At 38.7% G+C, this 22,919-nt stretch overlaps 1 protein-coding gene across 2 annotated transcripts in view; it reads right to left on the reverse strand.

Annotated features, from left to right (window-relative positions):
- ATP8A2 (ATPase phospholipid transporting 8A2) overlaps positions 1–22,919 on the reverse strand; it is a 668,324-nt gene that overhangs the window by 540,633 nt on the left and 104,772 nt on the right. For both annotated transcript variants that reach the window (XM_077809582.1, XM_077809591.1), the window contains 5 exons: positions 16,544–16,643; positions 13,594–13,692; positions 9,522–9,567; positions 3,992–4,032; positions 1,544–1,617 (listed from right to left, as the gene is read on the reverse strand). In XM_077809582.1, the coding sequence (XP_077665708.1) occupies positions 1,544–1,617; positions 3,992–4,032; positions 9,522–9,567; positions 13,594–13,692; positions 16,544–16,643 (360 nt within the window). The remainder of the gene's footprint in view (positions 1–1,543; positions 1,618–3,991; positions 4,033–9,521; positions 9,568–13,593; positions 13,693–16,543; positions 16,644–22,919) is intronic.

Below are 22,919 nucleotides of genomic sequence, written 5' to 3' on the forward strand. Positions count from 1 at the left end.
CTGGCATGCCCACTCTAATGTGGCCACAGACTAGTTCCACTCGAGTGCTGACAGTCCTCCCATGCCTTCTCATAATTCCCACCCAGGCACCCAGAGAGGACAGACAAGTTCTCTCATAATTCACTAAAAAAGAATTTACAGAGCAGCTCATCTAACTGCAGCGCAAAGACCCATGAGATATGCCCCCAGAAGTCCCAGGACTTGTCTACACTTACAGTGCTGTGGCACTTAGTGAAGATGCTACCGGTACCAAAAGAAGAGCTTCTCCCATCAGCATAGGTGCTCCACCTCCCGGAGAGGTGGTAGCTATGTTGACAAGAGAAGCCCTCGAACTGTCTATACCAGGGGATAGGTTGGTATAACTAGGTTGCCCAAGGGTGTGGCTACGTTCGTAGTATAGACTAAACTTTCATAGAATATCAGGATTGGAAGGGACCTCAGGAGGTCATCTAGTCCAACCCCCTGCTCAAAGCAAGACCAATCCCCAATTTTTGCCCCAGATCCCTAAATGGCCCCCTCAAGGATTGAGCTCACAACCCTGGGTTTAGCAGGCCAATGCTCAGACCACTGAGCTATCCCTCCCCCTTATTTTAGTGACACACATGAATAAGTGAAGCACCAGAGCAGTGGACACAGCAGCTCGAATGTTATTCTGCACTGTGACTGCTTTCTCTCAAGCGAGGCTAACTCAAGAGAAGTAACTTGAGCATACATAACTCGAGTTAATTGCAGTGGAAGAAGGCGGCACAAGTACTTGGGGGCGGGGCACTAAGTGTGGGGGGAACTTGCTGGATTTTTTTCAGTTCAATTAATACAAGGAAACAAAACTAAAGTTCTTTTGATCACCACCAAAAATCACTTAGCTGCAAAATCCTCTGAAAGCTTCTCTTCACTGATAAAAAGGGTGTGTTTTATACCTTGGAGTGAGTAACTTACAAGAGCAGTCCTGAGGTAAAAAACACAGTGAGGACAAGACACTTTAGTTCTATCATGAGCTGAACAGCTCTACACCCGCCTTGACCTCAGTGAATTTACCTCATGATAAAACTAATGTGTCAGTGTATTTTTACCTCAGGACAGCTCATGCTTCTCAATTACACTGAGGTAAAAAAATTGCACTTTTTTTTTTTAGCAGTGAAGACCTTTTAGAAGTGAGAGGCCTTTCAAAAATCACTGAGCAATTTGACTGCACTCAGCATTTGTTAAATCCCCAAATCCCCTCCCTACAAATCTGAAAGAGCCAATTTCCCAAAATGCTACAGTGAGCTCAGTTTCAAGCACCACCAATTTGAACACCATCTTACCTGGCTGCTCTTGAGAAGTTATTCACAATACAAATGAAAGAGAGGGTGACTGGAAAGGATCACTTCTTTCCCTGATAAGGCAAACATATCTTTTTGATGTAGAAATGTTGTTATCCAGTTCACACAGTGAGGGGACTGGCATATAAGATCTAAGTTTACACGGCCTAATAATGAAAATAATTTCTTTAAAACCTCAGTTCAGCAGAAGCATCATGTCACACCCACTCAGTATATCTGACCTGGAAGATACAATGATCATGTCTGCTGGAAGATGCTGCCCATTGGTGACCTTCACAATGTCTCCTACTGCCACCTATTGATACAGGGGCAGGAGTGCAGCAGCAGGGAAGAAGAGAAAATGAACACAGATTGTTCATCTGGATTATTAATGTGTTAACTATTCCCTTCACAAAGAGAGGAAGAGTTCTGTATCTTACAAAGAACATCTACTGTGATGCTTTGAATTCAGTCTGGTTATATACCATTGAGAAGATAAAAGTTCAACGTCAGGGCTCATTTCACACATTTAATGAAGGGAAACAGTGTCCACCACAGACAAAAAATACAAGTCATAACTTCAGAAGTAAGTTTCAAGTTTTAGTTTTTCCTTACTTTAGATAAAGTGATTAAGCCTCTCCCTATTACTCCTACTGCCTGAACTAGCTTGTCTGTAGGCAGTGGCTCTTCTTGATAGCTGATAAGAGATGCTTTCATAGGTGACATAAGTTTTCTTATCTTTGCTTTTGTCTCTACCTCATCTGTTTAACGTATCGTCTGTTTTACTCTTCCTCTGACCTTTTCTCTTCCCTTTTCTTTCTTGGTTCCATGTTTTCTCACTACTCACCAGCTTGCTACTCTCCTCTTACCTGAACTCTTCTCACATTAGATGCTTTTCATCTTAAGCACTTGTAGCATTAAACATCAGCAGGTGCTCTAGTATGTAGCAACACAAACTAGTGGTAGATGCTGTGAACACTACCAGCAACTGTGTTTCATTTCTCACATCTCACCTGATTAGCTGTTCCGTGGCCTGTTCCTAGAGATGCTGAGCACCCACAACTCCCATTATCTTCAATGGGAGTTGAAGGTGCTCAACAGCTTTCATGCCTAGACACAATGGAATCATTTAGGGACCCGCACGTCATCTGTCCTTGTTCATACAAATTATGAACTGCTGGATTGAGATTGAACATCAAGACATAATCCTAATGTCGGAATGGACCCTGAAAAGTCAAGCAGTTTCCAAAAGTAGATGGTAAGTTTCTTTGCTTTAAACAGTAAACTTCATTGGAGAAGACAAGCCCGACCCTACTCCCACTGAAGTAAAATTCCTATGAACCTCAATGGTAGCAAGATCAGGTCTAATAACTTCTAACAAATCAGATCTGATATTTTAGAAGGGTGATATGCTAAACACAGCTGAGTAATTATGACAAAATAATGGATAAACTGGAATCCTCATGACTCAAAATGAAACACTTATAGTCAAGAATCTTTGTTTAAATGTGAAGACTGTAACACAATGTGAAAACATTCCATGTTCAGCCTTATGTGACATCTCTAATTCACAATCTGGTAGAAAAATTAAGATAAAGTGGCACGTCTCAGTGTCAGCTTTACATTCCCTGGGATTCATTGGTTTCCATAAGAGCCTTACTGTTGTTTAAATATAATTTTATGGGTTTAATTTCCTGATTTGGTTTTCAAAGTCCTTCTCAGAAAATTACAAGGGATGTACATTATTTATCACTTACCAGAATGAAGCTCAAAGAGCTATTTTGGACTTTCTGGTAAATATAGATTTATAAAAAATTCTCTAAGCGCCACAGGCCTGACCTGAAGAATCTATACTCACACGAGTAACCTCATTAAATACAATCAGAGTATTCACCTGGGGTTAAATTCACAATTGTGCAAAGGATAAGAACCAGGTTTATGCACCACTGAAGTTCCACTTAAGTCCTAAAAAAATTGAGTTTAAGTGGGATTTACTTGGCCGTGCATAGACCTTGTGCTGGCTCTCTTCATAGGTGTTCATTATACCTGTACAGATTATCCTTGTGATTGAGGGTTTGTAGAACCTGGTCTCAAAAAATCTGAACTTCTTATAGGGAAAAGTTCTAATTGATTGGGCCCCAGAAACTACCAAAGTTAAATAAGTATTTAAGTAAGGCCCAGATCCTTGAAGGTATTTAGACTCCTAACTTCCAAAGCCTAAATCTGAAGATCTGGGCCTAAGACTTCAGAGAAAAAATTCCCCTAGATCTGCAGAGAACATATAAAGTTGTTAAAAACAATATTAATATAGCTGTGCCATTGCAGTGAAACTAATTAACTTTTATTGGGATAAAAGCAATGTGCTACAAAGGAGCAAACAGCACAGGGTTCTAGTCTCTATGGTAATATCAATAATACCTAATTGTTATTATAAAAGTAACAAATAGACAACTGTTATTGGAAAAACAGATGAATGGGACACAATCTTGGAGCCCATATCTGAGAGCTCTGCATTGCTACCACAGTGCAAAGCAGCCACAAAAAGCTGCCCTAAACAGGCAGCCAAGGATTCCCCCATCACAGGGGACTCATTAGACAGTGTAAATCCAGTGTCGTTGGCTCTGCGCCATCCTAGAATCAGTCCATCAAAAGTAATTCTTCTCAAAACATTTTAAAAATTGGTTTTTTACCTCTTTCCACATAATGGTCCGCCACAATCCATTTCGTAAAACTGAAATAAAAATCATCAACTTTAATTAATTTTTATTTATTAGAATGCATTTCAAAAATCAAGATGACTTACACTATCCAAACACCTTGAAGCACAGGAAGCATATATGCCAAGGTCCAAATTAACTAATGTGCATGGATACAATCCTAAATATTTTTTCAGAAGTTGGGATCAAATTTCATCCTCTGATGTGTGTGAGTGCACACATAAATCAGAGCCAGGCACACATGTCCCAGGGCAGAATCTGGCCCTCAGTACATACTATTTCTATGAAATCACCCCAACATTGTGATGTTGATTACAGAGCCAGAAATACTGCTGGGAGTTGCATACATGTTACAGAGAGCAGGAAGTGGCCCACTAACATTCAATTTCCATTATTTTAAATTATAACATAGTCTTATCTCCCATTTGAGATATGAAAATGATCATTCCTGAAACACATTATCTTGCAGGGGGAGGCGGGTATTCGTTGTACATTACTGGGTAATGGCAAAGAAGTTAAAAATGACTTCATCACACCAAACGATTTATCTAGAATGTTTTCATTCATTCTTTTGTACTTCACTCATCCCAGAAAATGTATCTAGGAAGCCAACAAAAGAAGCCAGCTATTACCTCCATGGCAGGAGGGTGGAGGAGGTCCAGCTAAAAGGCAAACACTGTGTTCATAGGTTTAAAAAAAAAATAATTAAAATTCATGTCACTTCTACCCCAAAACCAACCTCAATATACCACAATCTGATTTTCCTAAATTCATTTAGGGGAAAATCCCAGTTAACAAAAAGTCACTTCTGTCATCGGAGGTTACATTAGCTAAAGATCCTGCAGATCTCTACAGAGGTGGTGATTCAGTTTTAGAGAGTTTTAAGTTCCACAGGGCTGAAGCTTTACCCCTGTGCAGCTACTAAATCGCACGGACTAGGTAGCTTAGCTTCAGGCTTCCTTGCCAGGGGATTCCTAAGTTCTCAGTGCTGATGTTAAGTTCCTATAGAACTGAAGACCTCTGGAGGCTTGAAGGTACTGATTGTCTGAACTGCCACTTTTATGTAACTTTTTGAGTGTCCTCTGAGATCTTAAAAAAAAAAATCAGGGTTCTATTGTGTTGAGGAACAGACATCAACAGTGATGCAAAAGTGGTTATAAATAATTTTATTATAATTATATACAGGTTTAGGTTATTACATCCTTGCCTTCATCTTTAATGAAGATAAGGAGATATTTCCATTAATTTCGTACACATGATGAGTGAAGAATGATCATTCGCGTGCTTATTAAAAATTGATCTGGTTGCTCACTAAAATGTTCAAGCAAATTAAAGAAATTCCTAGGAAAGCTGAGAATCATCACCAAAAGCGTCAAAGAGGATGACATCTGTTTAGGCATGAAACCATATTTGTTGCTTCTAAGTGTGTTTACACAGATTCTTTATCTCATGAAAACATTCTTAGGATATTTATGTTTTAGAAAGAGACCTGATTGTGTAAAAGAACACGAGGATGTTCTTTATACAGGATATAATACCTTTCCAGGATACTGTACCCCTTTCAGTAGTCTAATTTGTCTTGCGTACCTCCAAGTTTCACCTCACTTAAAAACTATTTATTTATAAAATCAGACATAAAAATACAGAAGTGTCACAGCACATTATTACTGAAAAATTGCTTACTTTCTCATTTTTAAAATAAATCAATTGGAATATAAACATTGTGCTTACATTTCAGCGTATAGTATATAGAGCTATATAAACAGATCACTGTCAGTATGAAATTTTAATTTGTACTGACTTCACTAGTGCTTTTTATGTTGCCTGTTCTAAAACCAGGCAAATACCTAGATGACTTGCTGTACCCCCTGCAAGACCTCTGCGTACCCCCCGGGGTACATGTACCCCCAGTTAAGAACCATTAATCTATGATACCAAGGATGTGTTATCAGAGCTCTAAACTTAGTCATAGAAGTAGACTTCTTTACTCCTCCTCTTTGCAAAGAGATAAGCCTTAGTTTAAATCCATAAAAAGAATTCTGAAAATATTCTTATTGAAAAAACAGATTTCTTTTACAGGCACTTTGTTTAAGGGTGGCAAAATTATGGTTTGGAAATATTTTACAGATGATATCAATTACTTGTATCTAACTTGGGGTTTGCCTTAAAGGTTGTCCCTCAAATGTTTAAGATGGTATAAGCGTCCTTTGAGATGTTTATTTGCAAATATTTTCTATCTAAATGTAAATATTTCATATAACAACAGCCAGATACCATTATTATGTGAATAGTCAGATGTATTATATACAAATATAGCAAGGTCTTTCTATGCTATAACTGATTACTAACACAAGAAGCTATTTAAGTATAAAATTGTTATATTAATTGGGGAAATAATTAGTTATCTGATAATGAATCAGCAACTCCTTATTCTGAAATCACCTCATGGGATTTTGTGCTGACAGAGTCAGCATTAACTCCTGCCAAATCCTTTTTCCATGACGTTGACCTCCCCGTGAAGTTTTGGAGGGAGGAGGATGCAGGTACAAGGAAGACACTTTCAGTTTGACTGCTGCAGGGGGAAAGAGTTGGGAAAGTACAGAGAAGCTGTCCAACATATTAATACCCTGAAATCCATTGGATTTCCCTGTAGATCCTGGAACACTCATTCTATTCAAGGAGGAGAACTCCTCCTAACCTACAGGGCAGCAAACCCACCCTTCTAAACAGGATTCTTGGATGTCTTTGTGAGTGTCAACTCTTGGAGTTTTTCATGTAACTTTTCTATTATTTTTATTTTTCCAAAAATTACTAACAATTTATCGTCTACAGAAACAAAAAATGATAGGTCAAATCTTAACTGCCTCTCTTAATGCTAATTCCGGGATGTGACCACCACTATTTTAGACAGATGGGGTTATTACTGTACCTTAGGGGACACCACAAGACAAGCATAATACTTATTTTATTAATTAATAAATTGATAATATCACTTAATCATTTATCAATTTTATAACTAAAGAAAGGAAAATAAAACAAAAACAGAGCACTACCTAGTAGTGAATAATGATTACTTCAGTTATAATCTCTTCTGTGTGTCTTTCTATGCAGAGCTTTCAAGAGATTATACCTTACAGGTGGTCAGTCTTCTCTAGGTAAAATAAGACCAAAGTACATTAATCCCAAAATAAATAGTAAATCCGGCTTCTGTGCATCTGGGGTGAAATCTTCACTGCAGAGTTAACTAGAGTGTAGATAACTCAAGTTAACTCCTCTCAAATTAGCTTAGATTGAGTGAGAGTAGTCATGTGGCAAAATAATTCTTAAACTACACAGTAATTGTATTAGCAACACAGAATGATTGTGTTTGCAGCTGTCATAAATATAAAGGGAAGGGTAACCACCTTTCTGTATACAGTGCTATAAAATCCCTCCTGGCCAGAGGCAAAACCCTTTCACCTGTAAAGGGTTAAGAAGCTAAAATAACCTCGTTGGCACCTGACCAAAATGACCAATGAGGACACAAGATACTTTCAAATCTGGAGGGGGGGGGAACAAAGGGTTCGTCTGTGTGATGCTTTTGCCAGGAACAGATCAGGAATGCAGCCTTACAACTGTTAGTTAGTAAGTAATCTAGCTAGAAATGCGTTAGATTTCCTTTTGTTTAATGGCTGGTAAAATAAGCTTTCTGGATGGAATGTATATTCCTCTTTTTGTGTCTTTTTGTAACTTAAGGTTTTGCCTAGAGGGATTCTCTATGTTTTGAATCTGATTACCCTGTAAGGTATTTACCATCCTGATTTTACAGAGGTGATTCTTTTACCTTTTCTTTAATTAAAATTCTTCTTTTAAGAACCTGATTCTTTTTTTTTATTGTTCTTAAGATCCAAGGGTTTGGGTCTGTGTTCACCTGTACAAATTGGTGAGGATTTTTATCAAGCCTTCCCCAGGAAAGGGGGTGTAGGGCTTGGGGGGGGGGATATTCAGAGTGGGGAAGGAACCTTGAAAGCAGCTGACAATTTTTGCTCACTCTTGTTGTAGCTTATGCCCCTTGACTGGTAAAAACACCACCACTCTCGACTTAAGGGTTTGTGTGTATGGATGGGAGTTGAGTTAGGGGCAACACTTGAATTATAACTCAAATTAACTTTGCAGTGAAGGCAAGCCCTGAGATGCCTCTTCCCCAGTATTTTCGGGCTCACTATGACAGGATTCTCACTAATCACATCTTTGCTGCCCCATATGGATGAAGGGATGATATTTCCCTATATTTCCAAAGACTACATTAACCAATACATGCTCATGAACTAAATGCCCTTGAGAGCCACAGAGAAGTTTCAATGAGTAAGAAGACTATTCGGTATTTGAAAGCCATAGCAAGGAATGCCCTAGGTCAAAATGTGGGTGAAAAGAACCAAAAGCCAAAATCTGCCTTTGGATTCACACAAGAAATTCCCCTCAGAATGAGTGGGTGTACGTTCAAGTATATTGGAGAATATTTTGGTCCAACAGAACATCAAAAGTATGGAATAATAGCAGACTATATCTGGTTTGGGTAACACATTGCTTAGAGATCAAAACCCCAATGTGCAACCAACCAACAGTATTATACTAAACTGCACTTAGGTCATGCAAATACCTGCAAGGATCACACACTAGTAGATCTTCAAAATTTTAGCAAATTTGCTCTCCGAAGTGTTTTTCTGGAGGCTAAGCTATTTTTTTTAAAGAGTAATGAAACTATACCTTAACATACAGTGATTTCATTTCATTTAAAACATTTCTTCCATTTGAAAGATTCTAAGTGCAACCAAAATACTGCTCATATTTTTTCATTTTTAATAAAAGTTATGGATGAACTGATATAGCAACAGTAAGGCTTGCATTAACAAACAGCAATGCCTCCAGGCAGTTATTCAGTAAGACTGATGTCATAAGGTTCAAGAGAAGCAGAGGTCTCTATATCCCAGGACATCACACCCCTTATTCCACCAAGTTCTTCATATCATCATTCATAATGAGACAAAAAATTAATGACGACTAATTATTAGCACCTAGCATTCAAACAGTCATTCATGTACATCTTCCTCTAGTTCTTTAGAATTTATAGAATCAGAAGATAATACATGATTAGTTTTAAAATAATGACAGGTTTCAGAGTAACAGCCGTGTTAGTCTGTATTCACAAAAAGAAAAGGAGTACTTGTGGCACCTTAGAGACTAACCAATTTATTTGAGCATGAGCTTTCATGAGCTACAGCTCACTTCATCAGATGCATACCGTGGAAACTGCAGAAGACATTATATACACAGAGACCATGAAACAATACCTCCTCCCACCCCACTCTCCTGCTGGTAATAGCTTATCTAAAGTGATCATCAAGTTGGGAATCATATTTTATGAATCATAAAATAATGATTCATATTCACAATACATTTGAATCTGGCCATTCCTAATGCATAATATTTAGTTTAAAAAAATGAAACTACGTTAGGATCTTACCTATTGTTTTCTTTTTGTTTACTGTACTGTCTGCCTTATGCCGTTTCTGTCATGAAACAAACAAAAAACAACAACATTTAATTACACTCAGGAAGATTCCACATTAGTAACCCATGTGCTGAATAAACAAGGCAAAAACAGGAGGAGTAAAGGACAAGGCAGAGATCTCTCTTTTGTCAATTAAATTGGATCGTCTATGCTGTTTTATGCACCTTTTTGCTTAGAATTACAAAAGACCAATATTGACTTTTTGCATCTAAATTAGGAGGTGGTATTCACTATGCTGAATAACAGATAACAAGGCAAGTTAAAAGCTGCCACCCAAAAATGCAATGAGAACAAGTGAATAATTCTACATGATAGGAGTTAGAGTGTGTTGCCTACACATATTCTATGTGTAATTTGTTCTAGCATTATGTATTCAAAGCTTCTTAATATACAGTAAAAAAAAACCTGACATAATTAATTCAAGAGCTGACAGGAGAAAGACCTTTTGACTATAATAACCCTACTTTCCTGGAACCCTGTAATCCTTTTTTTACAAAACAGACTGCTCACCTCAGCAGGAATTTTTCTCCCCTCATTTGTATTTGTTCATATTTCATCTACACTTGCCAAGTGTCAGAATTTGTCTGAAAGGCTTTGTCTTAAATTACCTTATAATCTTAGGGTGCTGAGTACACTTATACCTAACTAAGAAAGCAAATGAGGGTGCCTTTCTAGGTAGGGATTGTGGATGAGAATGCTTAGAAATAATATTTTGAGAAAGTATGGGAGAAAATCCTCTTGCCTCCATTTTTAATTTTTTCCATATCCCTTCCCTGTTTATCATATGTCTGGAATGGAAACTTTTCCTAACTTAGCTCACTTAGCCGCAGGACCTCAATTTGAGTCAGCAGCTTTGAATGTCAATTAAAATAGTTGGTATTGTTTTGTCTAAGCCTGTTGGATGTAAGAATATACAGCCTGTGGAGTGAGAGCACCTATTAAATGACCAGAATGAGATGCACAGCTTTTGTTAGGTCTTCAATTCTTTTTACCACCCTGGGTTATTGTCACAAGGTGGCTGGTCCCTGCGGACAGACAAAGCCCAGCTCCCCCTGGACTGGAGCAGATGAGCCCAATCCAGCTAATTAAAGAAGACTGGGCTACACCTGGGCCTATAAAGGTCTGCTAGTAGATAGCTAGATGAAGGAAGGACTGAGACAGCTGAGCCATGGGGAGCAAAGCCATGCTGGAGCAGAGCTAACTCCGGTGGTGGGCCCCTGGAGCAAGGCGGCCAGGGGCAGAAGGAACCAACCTGGTGGCTGGGCTTCAATGGGTCCATCTACGCAGGAAAGAAAAACACACGGCTAGCCCATGGGGCCGAATGGCTAGGCAGCAGTTCTGCGGAAAAGGACCGAGGGGTGACAGTGGACGAGAAGCTGGATATGAGTCAGCAGTGCGCCCTTGTTGCCAAGAAGGCCAATGGCATTTTGGGATGTATAAGTAGGGGCATAGTGAGCAGATCGAGGGACGTGATCATTCCCCTCTATTCGACATTGGTGAGGCTTCATCTGGAGTACTGTGTCCAGTTTTGGGCCCCACACTACAAGAAGGATGTGGATAAATTGGAGAGAGTCCAGCGAAGGGCAACAAAAATGATTAGGGGTCTAGAACACATGACTTATGAGGAGAGGCTGAGGGAACTGGGATTGTTTAGTCTGCAGAAGAGAAGAATGAGGGGGGATTTGATAGCTGCTTTCAACTACCTGAAAGGGGGTTCCAAAGAGGATGGCTCTAGACTGTTCTCAATGGTAGCAGATGACAGAACGAGGAGTAATGGTCTCAAGTTGCAGTGGGGGAGGTTTAGATTGGATATTAGGAAAAACTTTTTCACTATGAGGGTGGTGAAACACTGGAATGCGTTACTTAGGGAGGTGGTAGAATCTCCTTCCTTAGAGGTTTTTAAGGTCAGGCTTGACAAAGCCCTGGCTGGGATGATTTAACTGGGAATTGGTCCTGCTTCGAGCAGGGGGTTGGACTAGATGACCTTCTGGGGTCCCTTCCAACCCTGATATTCTATGATTCTATGATTCATACTAGCCGATTCGAGCTCACAGGAGTCAGGCAGTGGGGCTGTTTCATGGCTATGCAGATGCCCAAGCCCATGCTCTAGGACCCTGTGGGGTGGGAGGGTCCCATTGTTCAGGCGCCAGACAGCCCAGAAGTCAACCCAGCCATGGGTTTTTCTTTGCTGTGTAGGCATTCCCAGAAAGGGAGCGGAGCTGTTGGAGGAGGAAACTGCCAGAAACAGGAGTGCCAGAGACCCCTGGGACGGGTGACCAGGTATGGATTTAAGATGGTGTTCTGTTTGTTTGGTAACCTTTGTTATAATAGAATTATAAGCCTCCTTGACAGAGACTGGGCGTAGCAGCACATGCTTGGAGCTGGGGAGAAACAGCAGCCCCCGGTGACAGTCATCCTTTACATTGTCTTCCAATCTGCTTGTCAGGAAAGGTCTCTTGGCTACTGAGTTTACCTACATTTCAAAGTCAAAGGACTAAATAATGCTGGCTTACTACAAAAGAAAGTCAGTTCTGATTAGGGATGTCTTTTTATTTGTCAGATGAAAAGGGTATGTTGCTTTCAGTTTTCCTTTCTTTTTGGCAGAGATTTATTGCTAAATAAAATGCTGTTTTCCCAAAGACAAATCTAAATACCACTGAGGGGCCAAAGGTTCTGTTCAGAGAAAAATCCAAAATGTGTATGTGTAACCAAAGTATATCCAAACATTGGAAGGTTCCCTAGCGATCTCTCTCAGTCATGTGCCAATGGCCCTCAGTATCTTCCTTCTGATATTCATCCACCAGTGACACTATTGCTCAACAAATTGGGCATTTTAGTCTCTTTGATAATAAAATGTACAACTATACCTTCTCCCTTCTTAAAGAAAGGGCAGAATTAAAGGCTCTAGCATTGTGCATTTTAGAGACCAGACCTAAGATACTGTTCAGGATGGCAAAATCTAACTTTTGACTACTTGAAGAGAACATACTACACCTGAGTTGAGAGGAAAAGAAAACAGAGAAACAGCTTTTTCTTTTTTTTGGCTGCCATATGTAATTAAAGAGTCAATTTCTTGGCCACAAATAAGCGATTTTGTTTCTACTCAGAGAAGCCTTTGGGCCAAACTTTACAAAGCAGCACCTAAACTTGCACAAACAGAACAGCACATAATTCTTTTTTACACATGTAATTTTAGGCAATGATTTTTTGCACCCTGATCCTGCTGGATACAAATGTGCAAACTGGGTTACTAGATAACTAATTGCTCTATTTGTGCAAGAAATATGGAGCTTTGGAGTGTGCAAAACAAAACACTGCAAGCTAAAATTTGGGCATGAAAATTCGCATTCTCTGGGGAAGCCAATTTGAAAGTTTGCTCCTTCATGTGCAATTATTGTGCTACACGTATTAGAAGGTGAAAAGAGATGAGATTTAGTGAGTGTGATTATTCTTACAAGTACAGAAAGATATTTATATTTCTCACACTTCCAAATAAAAATATATGTATAGCCTCTTCAAAATTTGCTTTTCTCAGTATGTTTTAAACTTAGGAATTCTCTTGATAAAATAAATTCAAATATTTTTATTGCTATACTATGAGGCAGATTCTCCGCTGATATAAATAGGTGCAGCTCCATTTGTTTTAATATTATGTTTTCGTTACCCAGTTCAAAGTTCATCTGCATTTCCTATTGTACATAAGCTTTCATATCAACCCACCAGCCCAGATCCATTCAATTCTTCAAAACAGACAGCACACCTATGAAGACATACATATGTTTAATAAAGTACTATTAAATAATGATAATGAGCCGACTCCTGAGGTCCTGTCTCAGGCAAACTCCTCTTAAAGTCAATGGACTATTTACCTGAAAAGGGCTGAGTAACAACTAAGCAAAGATCTCAGGATTTGATCCAACAACAACGGTTACTGTGTCACTCTTAAAGATGCATTTACTAAAACTGTATGTGCTTCATTGGTAGGAAGCCTACCTGTTTCCCAAATTAAATAAATTATACTCACGTAGTCTTCTATAATCTCTTTGATGCCTGCAACGGTTAGAATAAATAGCAATGGCACCAAGGTGGTATATCTTCCTGTTGGAGAGACATCTGGAATTTGCTGTAAAGGAAGAAAAAAATAAAACTGTTTTATGCAGCAAATCTATGATTTATATCAAGTAAAGTTTAGTGTTTTATGAATATATCAAGTGAGAAGGGGAACTAGAACAGCAGCCATAAGGGATGGAACCTTAACCCTCTCAGCTGCACTCTGCAAACTATCCCACATATACTGGAACTTATTCTGATACAATAAACTTTGAGACGATTCAAACAGATCCATTTTCAAACCAATAAAAAACATGTCAGAGAAATGTTTTCTTCTTCCCCTCCCACCCAAGTGTACAAGTTTCCCCTAAAAATGTATTGGTCAGAGGTGCAAGATAGATCATAGTCAGTCCTGTATCACCGAGATATTTAAGATTCAGGACCAGAAAGGGAAGCTTTATAAACAGTGGAAAGTGGAGATTCCCAGCTTCTCAAGCGCTTGCTTACAGCTCTGAAAGGCCCTGATATACCAGACCTTTACATCATAACATTATTTCACAAAGGAAAGCTATCATAGGTCATTTTAGAATTTCTACAATTCTATTACTTACACATTTCTCTCTCCCTCCCAGGCCAGACAGTTGAACTCATTCAGGTGGTGTAAAGTAGCATACCTTCATTTTCTTTATTTATACCAGATGAGTATCTGGCCTATAGTAACTAAGACAACCTGGCTTTACAAGCACATGTATGCAAAAAAGGAAGCTTTTTAGTATCTTTGGTTAGTTTAATAGTGATTTACGGTGAAATTAGCAACAAGACTTCTTATAAAATTGGAATTTACTTTGCAAAAAGCTTTCAAAATCTCCAACTATCCTTTAATTTCCTGTTTAAAGTTATGTACTTCACACTGTGATAATGGTGACTACTTTATCTTCATCCAAGAATATTAAAGGAATTGGCACATGAAATTGCAAGCCCATTAGCAAGAATTTTTAATGAATCTGTAAACTCAGGGGTTATACCATATGACTGGAGAATTGCTAACATAGTTCCTATTTTTAAGAAAAGAAAAAAAAGTAATCCGGGTAACTACAGGCCTGTTAGTTTCACATCTGTAGTATGCAAGGTCTTGGAAAAAATTTTGAAGGAGAAAGTAATTAAGGACATTGAGGTCAATGGTAAATGGGACAAAATACAACATGGTTTTACAAAAGGTAGATCGTGCCAAACCAACCTGATCTCCTTCTTTGAGAAAGTAACAGACTTTTTAGACAAAGGAAACGCAGTGGATCTAATTTACCTAGATTTCAGTAAGGCATTTGATACGGTGCCACATGGGGAATTATTAGTTAAATTGGAAAAGATGGGGATCAATATGAAAATTGAAAGGTGGATAAGGAATTGGTTAACAGGGAGCTACAGCAGGTCCTACTGAAAGGTGAACTGTCAGGCTGGAGGGAGGTTACCAGTGGAGTTCCTCAGGGATCGGTTTTGGGACCAATCTTATTTCTTTTTATTACTGACCTTTTTATTACTCCCACAAAAAGTGGGAGTGTGCTAATAAAGTTTGCAGATGATACAAAGCTGGGAGGTATTGCCAATTTAGAGAAGGACCAGGATATCATGCAGGAGGATCTGGATGACCTTGTAAACTGGAGTAATAGTAATAGGATGAAATTTAATAGTGAGAAGTGTAAGGTCATGCATTTAGGAATTAATAACAAGAATTTTAGTTATAAGCTGGGGACACATTAATTAGAAGTAATGGAGGAGGAGAAGGACCTTGGAGTATTGGTTGATCGTAGGATGACTATGAGCCGCCAATGTGATATGGCCGTGAAAAAAGCTAATGCGGTGTTGGGGTGCATCAGGCGAGGTATTTCCAGTAGAGATAAGGAGGTGTTAGTACCATTATACAAGGCACTGGTGAGACCTCACCTGGAATACTGTGTGCAGTTCTGGTCTCCCATGTTTAAGAAGGATGAATTCAAACTGGAACAGATACAGAGAAGGGCTCCTAGGATGATCCGAGGAATGGAAAACCTGTCTTATGAAAGGAGACTCAAGGAGCTTGGTTTGTTTAGCCTAACTGAAGAAGGTCGAGGGGAGATATGATTGCTATCTATAAATATATCGAAGGGATAAATACTGGAGAGGGAGAGGAATTATTTAAGCTCAGTACCAATGTAGACACAAGAACAAATGGATATAAACTGGCCATTGGGAAGTTTAGACTTGAAATTAGATGAAGGTTTCTAACCATCAGAAGAGTGAAGTTTTGGAATAGCCTTCCAAGGGAAGCAGTGGGGGCAAAAGACCTATCGGGCTTTAAGATTAAACTCGATGAGTTTATGGAGGAGATGATATGATGGGATAACATGATTTTGGTAATTAATTGATCTTTAAATATTCATGGTAAATAGGCCCAATGGCCTGTGATGGGATGTTAGATGGGGTGGGATCTGAGTTACTACAGAAAATTCTTGCCTGGGTATCTGGCTGGTGAATCTTGCCCATATGCTCAGGGTTTAGCTGATCGCCATATTTGGGGTCGGGAAGGAATTTTTCTCCAGGGCAGATGGGAAGAGGCCCTGGAGGTTTTTCGCCTTCCTCTGTAGCATGGGGCACGGGTCACTTTCTGGAGGATTCTCTGCTCCTTGAAGTCTTTAAACCATGATTTGAGGACTTCAATAGCTCAGACATAGGTGAGAGGTTTTTCGCAGGAGTGGGTGGGTGAGAGTCTGTGGCCTGCGTTGTGCAGGAGGTCGGACTAGATGATCATAATGGTCCCTTCTGACCTTAGTGTCTATGAATCTATGAATTATTCTATTGAGGCACACTTGATTTTTTTTTCTTTTAGTTTCTTTGTAATTACATTGGAATTTCTTTTGAATCAAAGGTTTAAAAAAATAAAACCATACCTGCAGTAAGGCAATGAAGAGGAAGAAAGCATTAGCAGCTTTTCTAATCTGCTCATAGAGGAATCGAGGTAGAAATGTCACCACGCTGTACTTAGCTGTACTGTAGGTTCAAAAAGCAAAAACAAACAACAAAAACTTGGTTAAAGTACACTAGTGTAACCACAAAAAAAAAAAACCAACCCTGCAGAAAAATGATAGTGCCTCAAGAGCTAGCAATGACTTCACTGTTCAAAGTTAATATAGGGAGTTGTGGGTAAACATTAAGGAGATGTATAATGTATAGAAATATAATGTCGTTCTCCCTTTTGAGGGAGTGTGTATTGGACACTGAAGGCTCGCAGAAAGGCAGTAACTCTGATCATTACAACAAATATCACCTGATCGTACAGTCAGAAGACAAAAATTATCTATTTAAAATATCTGTCCAAACTCCAGTACTATGGGCAGGTCTCTCTAATACCTACATTTGTACTTCATTAGGAACCGAGTTCAGAAAACCACTTAAGCACATGCTTATCTTTAAGCATGTGGTTAAGTCCAATTAATACTACACTTGTTATTGTTATATCCTGGAACAGTTAAAACCAGGCTATAGGCTGGAAACTCCATAACGCCATTTTTTACAGAGTGATTTTTCAAAGTACAGCCACACTTTAAAGAATTAACAGCTACTTTAATTACAGAAATGTGCCACACAATTTACTTTTATTTCATACTCTGAGTCACTTCTTGTCTCAGAACTGACCTAGTATGCTGAACTCAAAGCCCTCGTTGTGAGCACTAAGCTACCAAAAAAAAAAGATAATTTCAGAATTAGCCTTGCTGATCATTTTGTGTAGTGATATCTTGAGGTAATTACATCATAGGAAGAGTAATGCAAAAGGTGATATACATCTAGCCATACCAACAAATTAGGAAGAAAACTCATTTTCAGATAAATTGTGTCATTTTCTCTGCTAGCTGCATAACCGACATCTATTAACAAGTAACAATAGATGTTGTGATACAAATGAAAACCTGGTCAATTTCAGGAGAAAAGTCTATAAAGCCCAAGATATTATATTGTTCAGTTTTGTAATGAGCCATGTCCCCATGACAACACAAAAAGTGGCTGACAGGTGACCAGTGCAAACATAAATATGAGTACCAAATAGAATTCCTAGGCTCATGAACCTCTGCAATGTACAGAGAACTGGAATGGAAATATGTTGGGCCAGATCCTGCAGTATGATGCATCCACTTTGTGCTGATCGGGCAGTGCAGACTGGTTGGGTTCTGCCCATAAGTGGCCAGTGAAGATTTATCCATGGAGAAGGGATTTGTCTGTTGGCATAAAGCTAGTGAAATAGGTAGAGCTGGCTCCCATTCCAGCCACCCCTTCACTCCACCTTAGCAGAGCTCTTCTACACTCCAGTGGAAGAAGATATCTAGTGGTATAAGCTAGAGTAGCACCTGGGCTACTCTAAGGAACGTCAGGGCCAGTCTGGTGCTGAATGAGGGAGCTTGCTGTACCTGGCTCCCCAATGGCCACCTCCTTCCCCTCACAACAAGAAAACCCCAGATGCAGGGGAAAATTCAGCTCTTTGTTTTTAAGTAATAAATTGAGGTAGAGACCTCAATATTAATGCAAAAAGTATATTAATACACTATTTTAATGTTATGTAATTAAGCTTCCCTGTGCCTTTACTGAAAAATAGTGTATATTTATCATTGCTCTCATATATATGGTACTTGGAGAAAAGTACCTCACCTATATATGTTTTTGTTTATTCAATTGTAGAAAACATTCAAACTAAGGAGAGCAATTCCAAGAGGCTTCTGCTTTCTGTCACCCCAGAGACAAACAAACCAGAACATCTCCCTTTGTGTAAAATACCAGTTTGGTACAAATGTAATCCTTGTCTCAAGAAAACACACAATACAAAAAACATTCACCTTTTAGGAAAAGACCTGATTTGTGAAAAGGAATGTAGGGTTGCGTTATCAAAGAATAAATCTAGGTGTAAAGTGGACTTTTTCACTCTCCCAAGAAAAATTTCAGAGTAAACCCACACAAATAATTCTAGAAATATTCTTGTTGAATTTTATAATTACTCTAAAAACTTCACTCAAAAGTGTCTAGGAAAAACATGTGTAGTTGGAAATGTTTTAAACCTTTATTTCTTCAGTTGTGAAACAGCAAATCATTTTGAATGGCATATTTGTAAGTATTTTAACTAAATGCAAAGCACTAAAGTAATTTCCTAATATCATTGCTATGTAAATGGTAAAGTGTTCATGTACTAACATAGACTCTAATGATCTTGCTAAAATAATTATTGATGTAAGAAGCTGTTAGGATATAGATATTCAGGCCTGTCTGTAAAGGCCTATACTCTAAGAATTTAGGCGTATTCTTATCACTTGGCTAGTTAGAGGTATAAAAGAAAGAATCAAAATCACTGTCTGCCAGTGTAAAGTCCTTCTCTTACTTTGACAGTCTGAGGCCCTGTTCTTAGGCTAAGGCCTTTGGCTAAGCAACAGAGGCAGCCATAAGCTGGGAAGCGACTGGTCACATCCTCACATTCCAAACTAGTCACATTGAAATAAGGTGCTATTGGGCTGTTAGGAATACACTCCTGTCCTGATAATGCCCATCGCCTCCAGAGAAAGGGAAGTGCCTAGAAGATGTAAAAGGAAACTTAGTTTGATAGCATCCTGTCTGACAAGAACTCACTTATCAATAGCTGGGATGTGAAATCCTCACTTCTGTATTGTTTTGTCATTATAGTTCCCACTTTGCTATTGTTTGTCTGTATAATCTCTGTCTGGTTCTGTGATTGTTCCTGTCTGCTGTATAATTATTTTTGCTGGGTGTAAACTAATTAAGGTGGTGGGATATAATTGGTTAAACAATCATGTTACAATATGTTAGGATTGGTTAGTTAAATTTCAGGAAAATGATTGGTTAAGGTATAGCGAAGCAGAACTCAAGTTTTACTATATAGTCTGCAGTCAATCAGGAAGTGGGTGGATGTGGGGGGGCGGGGAAATGGGAACAGGGAATGGAGTTGGGGAAATTGGAATCATATTTTGCTAAAGGGGGAAATGAAAACAGGGAATGGGGGTGGAGAAATTGGAATCATGTTTAGCTAAGGGCAGGAATGGGAACATGAATACAGGTAAGGCTCTGTGGTGTCAGAGCTGGGAAGGGGGACACTAAGGAAGGAAACTGGAATCATGCTTGCTGGAAGTTCACCCCAACAAACATCGAATTGTTTGCACCTTTGGACTTCGGGTATTGTTGCTCTCTGTTCATGCGTGAAGGACCAGGGAAGTAAGCGGATAAAGAAATAAGCCCCCTAACAGAAGCTATTTAAGTATAGAATATTTGTATTAGTGGAGAATTAATTAAATTGGCATGCTTAAATAGCTCCCTCACGCAACTCAAGATGACAGGAAAAATCAAACTTCAACTACACAAAAAAACTTAAATAATTACTCAAGGAGTTGTTGATTCTTAAACTAAAGATGTTCTAAGAATTATTTAATGTTAAATGACTGTTAAAAACTAAAAAGATTCATAAAAGAACAGGATTGTTTGGACTTTTTAAAAACACTTTCATTTCCTGTCCAACTCTAAATAGACTGAAGGACTATGTCAGACAATGGATTGAATAAAAATAAGACATTAACCTTTCGAAGTTAGAGTTTATCTGGGATTTTCCCAGCACAAGAACAAAGGCTGTTAAAAAGTGCTGCATATTCATTTAATGAAGAAGCTCCTACAGGAAACCCATGAAGGTCCTGAGCCCAGGGGAAGGATGATAGTAACCAACTTGGAATCCATGGAAGCCTGAAAGAGGCATATTTTCCTATAACTTCATGAACATAGAAAGAAGAAGGGTATAAAACTCCAAATGGAGCACCCTTCACACACACACACACACACACCTCTGCTACCTTGCTTAAACAGTAAGCACTCCACAACTCATCCTGTCCATCTCTACAAGCAAGCTGCCACAATCAGATTAAGAAAAACAGAGAAGCCCCAAAAGGAAAGCAACCCAAGGAAAACCTCCCCAGGACTTCAACACAGATTGGTGAGAGGAAGTTAATTTAGACACTGCCAAGAGATTAAATTTAAACTCTTCTGAATATTTATTGGGATAAGGAAATGCTTTTGTAACTTAAAAATATTAACAGTTTCTCCTGTTAATCACCATATGGTCAGACTGTGTATTCTTGAAGAGGTGACAGGGGCTAAACATTGATAAACAAAATAATAATAGGATTTAATTGTATGTACATTTCTTAATATTAATAATTGTCCCATCTCAAGACTGTCCCTTAAATGGCTCTCTTTTTGAGTTTAAATATTTTCTTTGATTTCACAGGACTTAGTTAATATTACTTACTTTGCCCAATGATCAACTGTTTAGGTTATCAATGAGACACCAAACAAGCCTCACCTGCTCTTAAATTCTTTTGCCCAATTATGAACAGTTTAAGTATCTATGAGATACTAAGATGGGCTCACAATAAATATGGAAAACAGTGAACTTTGGTCTTAACGTATGAAATGAAGAACACCTCCAGATGCAGTCCACTGTCAAAGGCTTAATCTCTCCTAAAAGCTCTCCGCAAGGAAGCATACAGAGGAGATTGTAACTAAAGTAACCAGTTAATCACTTGTATTCTGTCATTTGTGGTTTTTTTGTTTAACGTTTTCTTTTCCTTTCTTTAATAATAAAATAGCCCTGGTTAATAACTATGATTACTTTGCTTGGCTTTAATCCTGGCGTCCATGAAGGTATGTCAAAGAACCTCTGTTACTAACATAGTGGGAGTCACATCACCTGAAATAAGAGAAACAAGGAGTAAGAGCTGGCCCGTTATTTCTTGTTTCTCTGGACTAAATATTTCTAGTAATTTTTAACATAAAATTACTTGTTATCCAACAAATTTACAATTACTCCCTTCTGCCCCACAAAATTAGTGTGTGTGTGTGTGTGTCTTCCATACCAGCAGCTTTCACCGTGACACATTCCAGAAATGCTAGTATCATTCTTTGGGACAGCCCATCCACAGCTGTACTAGTAGTGCAGTATTCACAGTACAGCTGACATCCCCTGGCCCCTGAAGACTGAGACTATAATCTCTACAAGAGCCAACAGAGTATCTGGGACAAACGGATTATTTTTAACTAGCTGTTTTCCAAGGGAACCAGCCTCTATAGCGCTCTTAATCTAGAGGGGTTAGATTGTTGTCTCCAATGTCCTGCTTTAGGATCCACACAGCAGGACGCAAGACACCACCACATTTGAGCTCCCGCACGCACATAAGGAAGGTGCAGACTGTACCATGCCAGGAAGCCCAGCCTTCTCTGTGGGATGCACCACGTGAGCATTTCCAGTCCTCCCCAAGAAGTCTTTTGCCCAATTTCACTGAACGACAGCACTGATATCCAAACTAACAGCAAGGTTCAGCATAAGACTGACACATACGTAATCAAATGGTCTTTTAAAATCCAAACACATTACATCTACCATGTGCCCTTGATTGCCATATTAAAACAGGTATTCACAAAAAAGTCTGCTTTTTCCATTTAATTAATTGCCATGCATAATGATTACATAATAAAATATAAGTCTCATTACATCCTCGATCCTGAAAATACTTATGAACATGTTAACTTTACTTACAGAGTGAATGGGACTTCACATGTGAGAAAACCTAAGCATGTGTATAAGTGTCCAGGATTAGCAATCTGTTATCCTTCTACTTTAACCCTCTTTCTTCCCCAACTGTTAATGGGATTTTGCTGTATCTAAGTATGAATAACAAAATTATGAGAGCTGGTACCCGCATATTTTGGTGCTTGGGGCTGATTCTATCCCACTGATGAAGATCTGCCATTCACTGCAATGGCAGCAGGATCAGATCCTTTAGTGAGGCACATAAAATTAGAACAAAGTTAAATAAAAAGTTATTTTTAAAATTGTGGTCTGTACACAATTGTTAAAATTGATATGATGTAATTAATTTGTCATTTCATTTTTACAGCTCCATTTAATTTAGTTTGTTTACTTTGTGTAACCAGAGCCTCTTGGTGTAGGGGGGTGTAGCCTAGCTCAGTTACCAGTGTACCATCCTCTCTCTAGAGAAGATAACATTCTTTACAGTCATACCCAGCACACAGATGTTATACTGCATCCAGAGAGTCAGGGGGAGATCATACATTATGTACTGTGACAGGGTCAGGCCAGATGGCTATAGGAGAGTAATTTTTTTTTTGAAGCAAAAGATGTTTTTTTATTTACATAACACACTTACAAAGTAAAAACAGCAGCATATGCAATGTGTAACACAGCAACCTGTCACAATTGTTTTCTCA

This window comes from Eretmochelys imbricata, chromosome 1 (assembly GCF_965152235.1).
Source record: "Eretmochelys imbricata isolate rEreImb1 chromosome 1, rEreImb1.hap1, whole genome shotgun sequence".
Classification (NCBI taxonomy): Eukaryota; Metazoa; Chordata; order Testudines; family Cheloniidae; genus Eretmochelys; species Eretmochelys imbricata.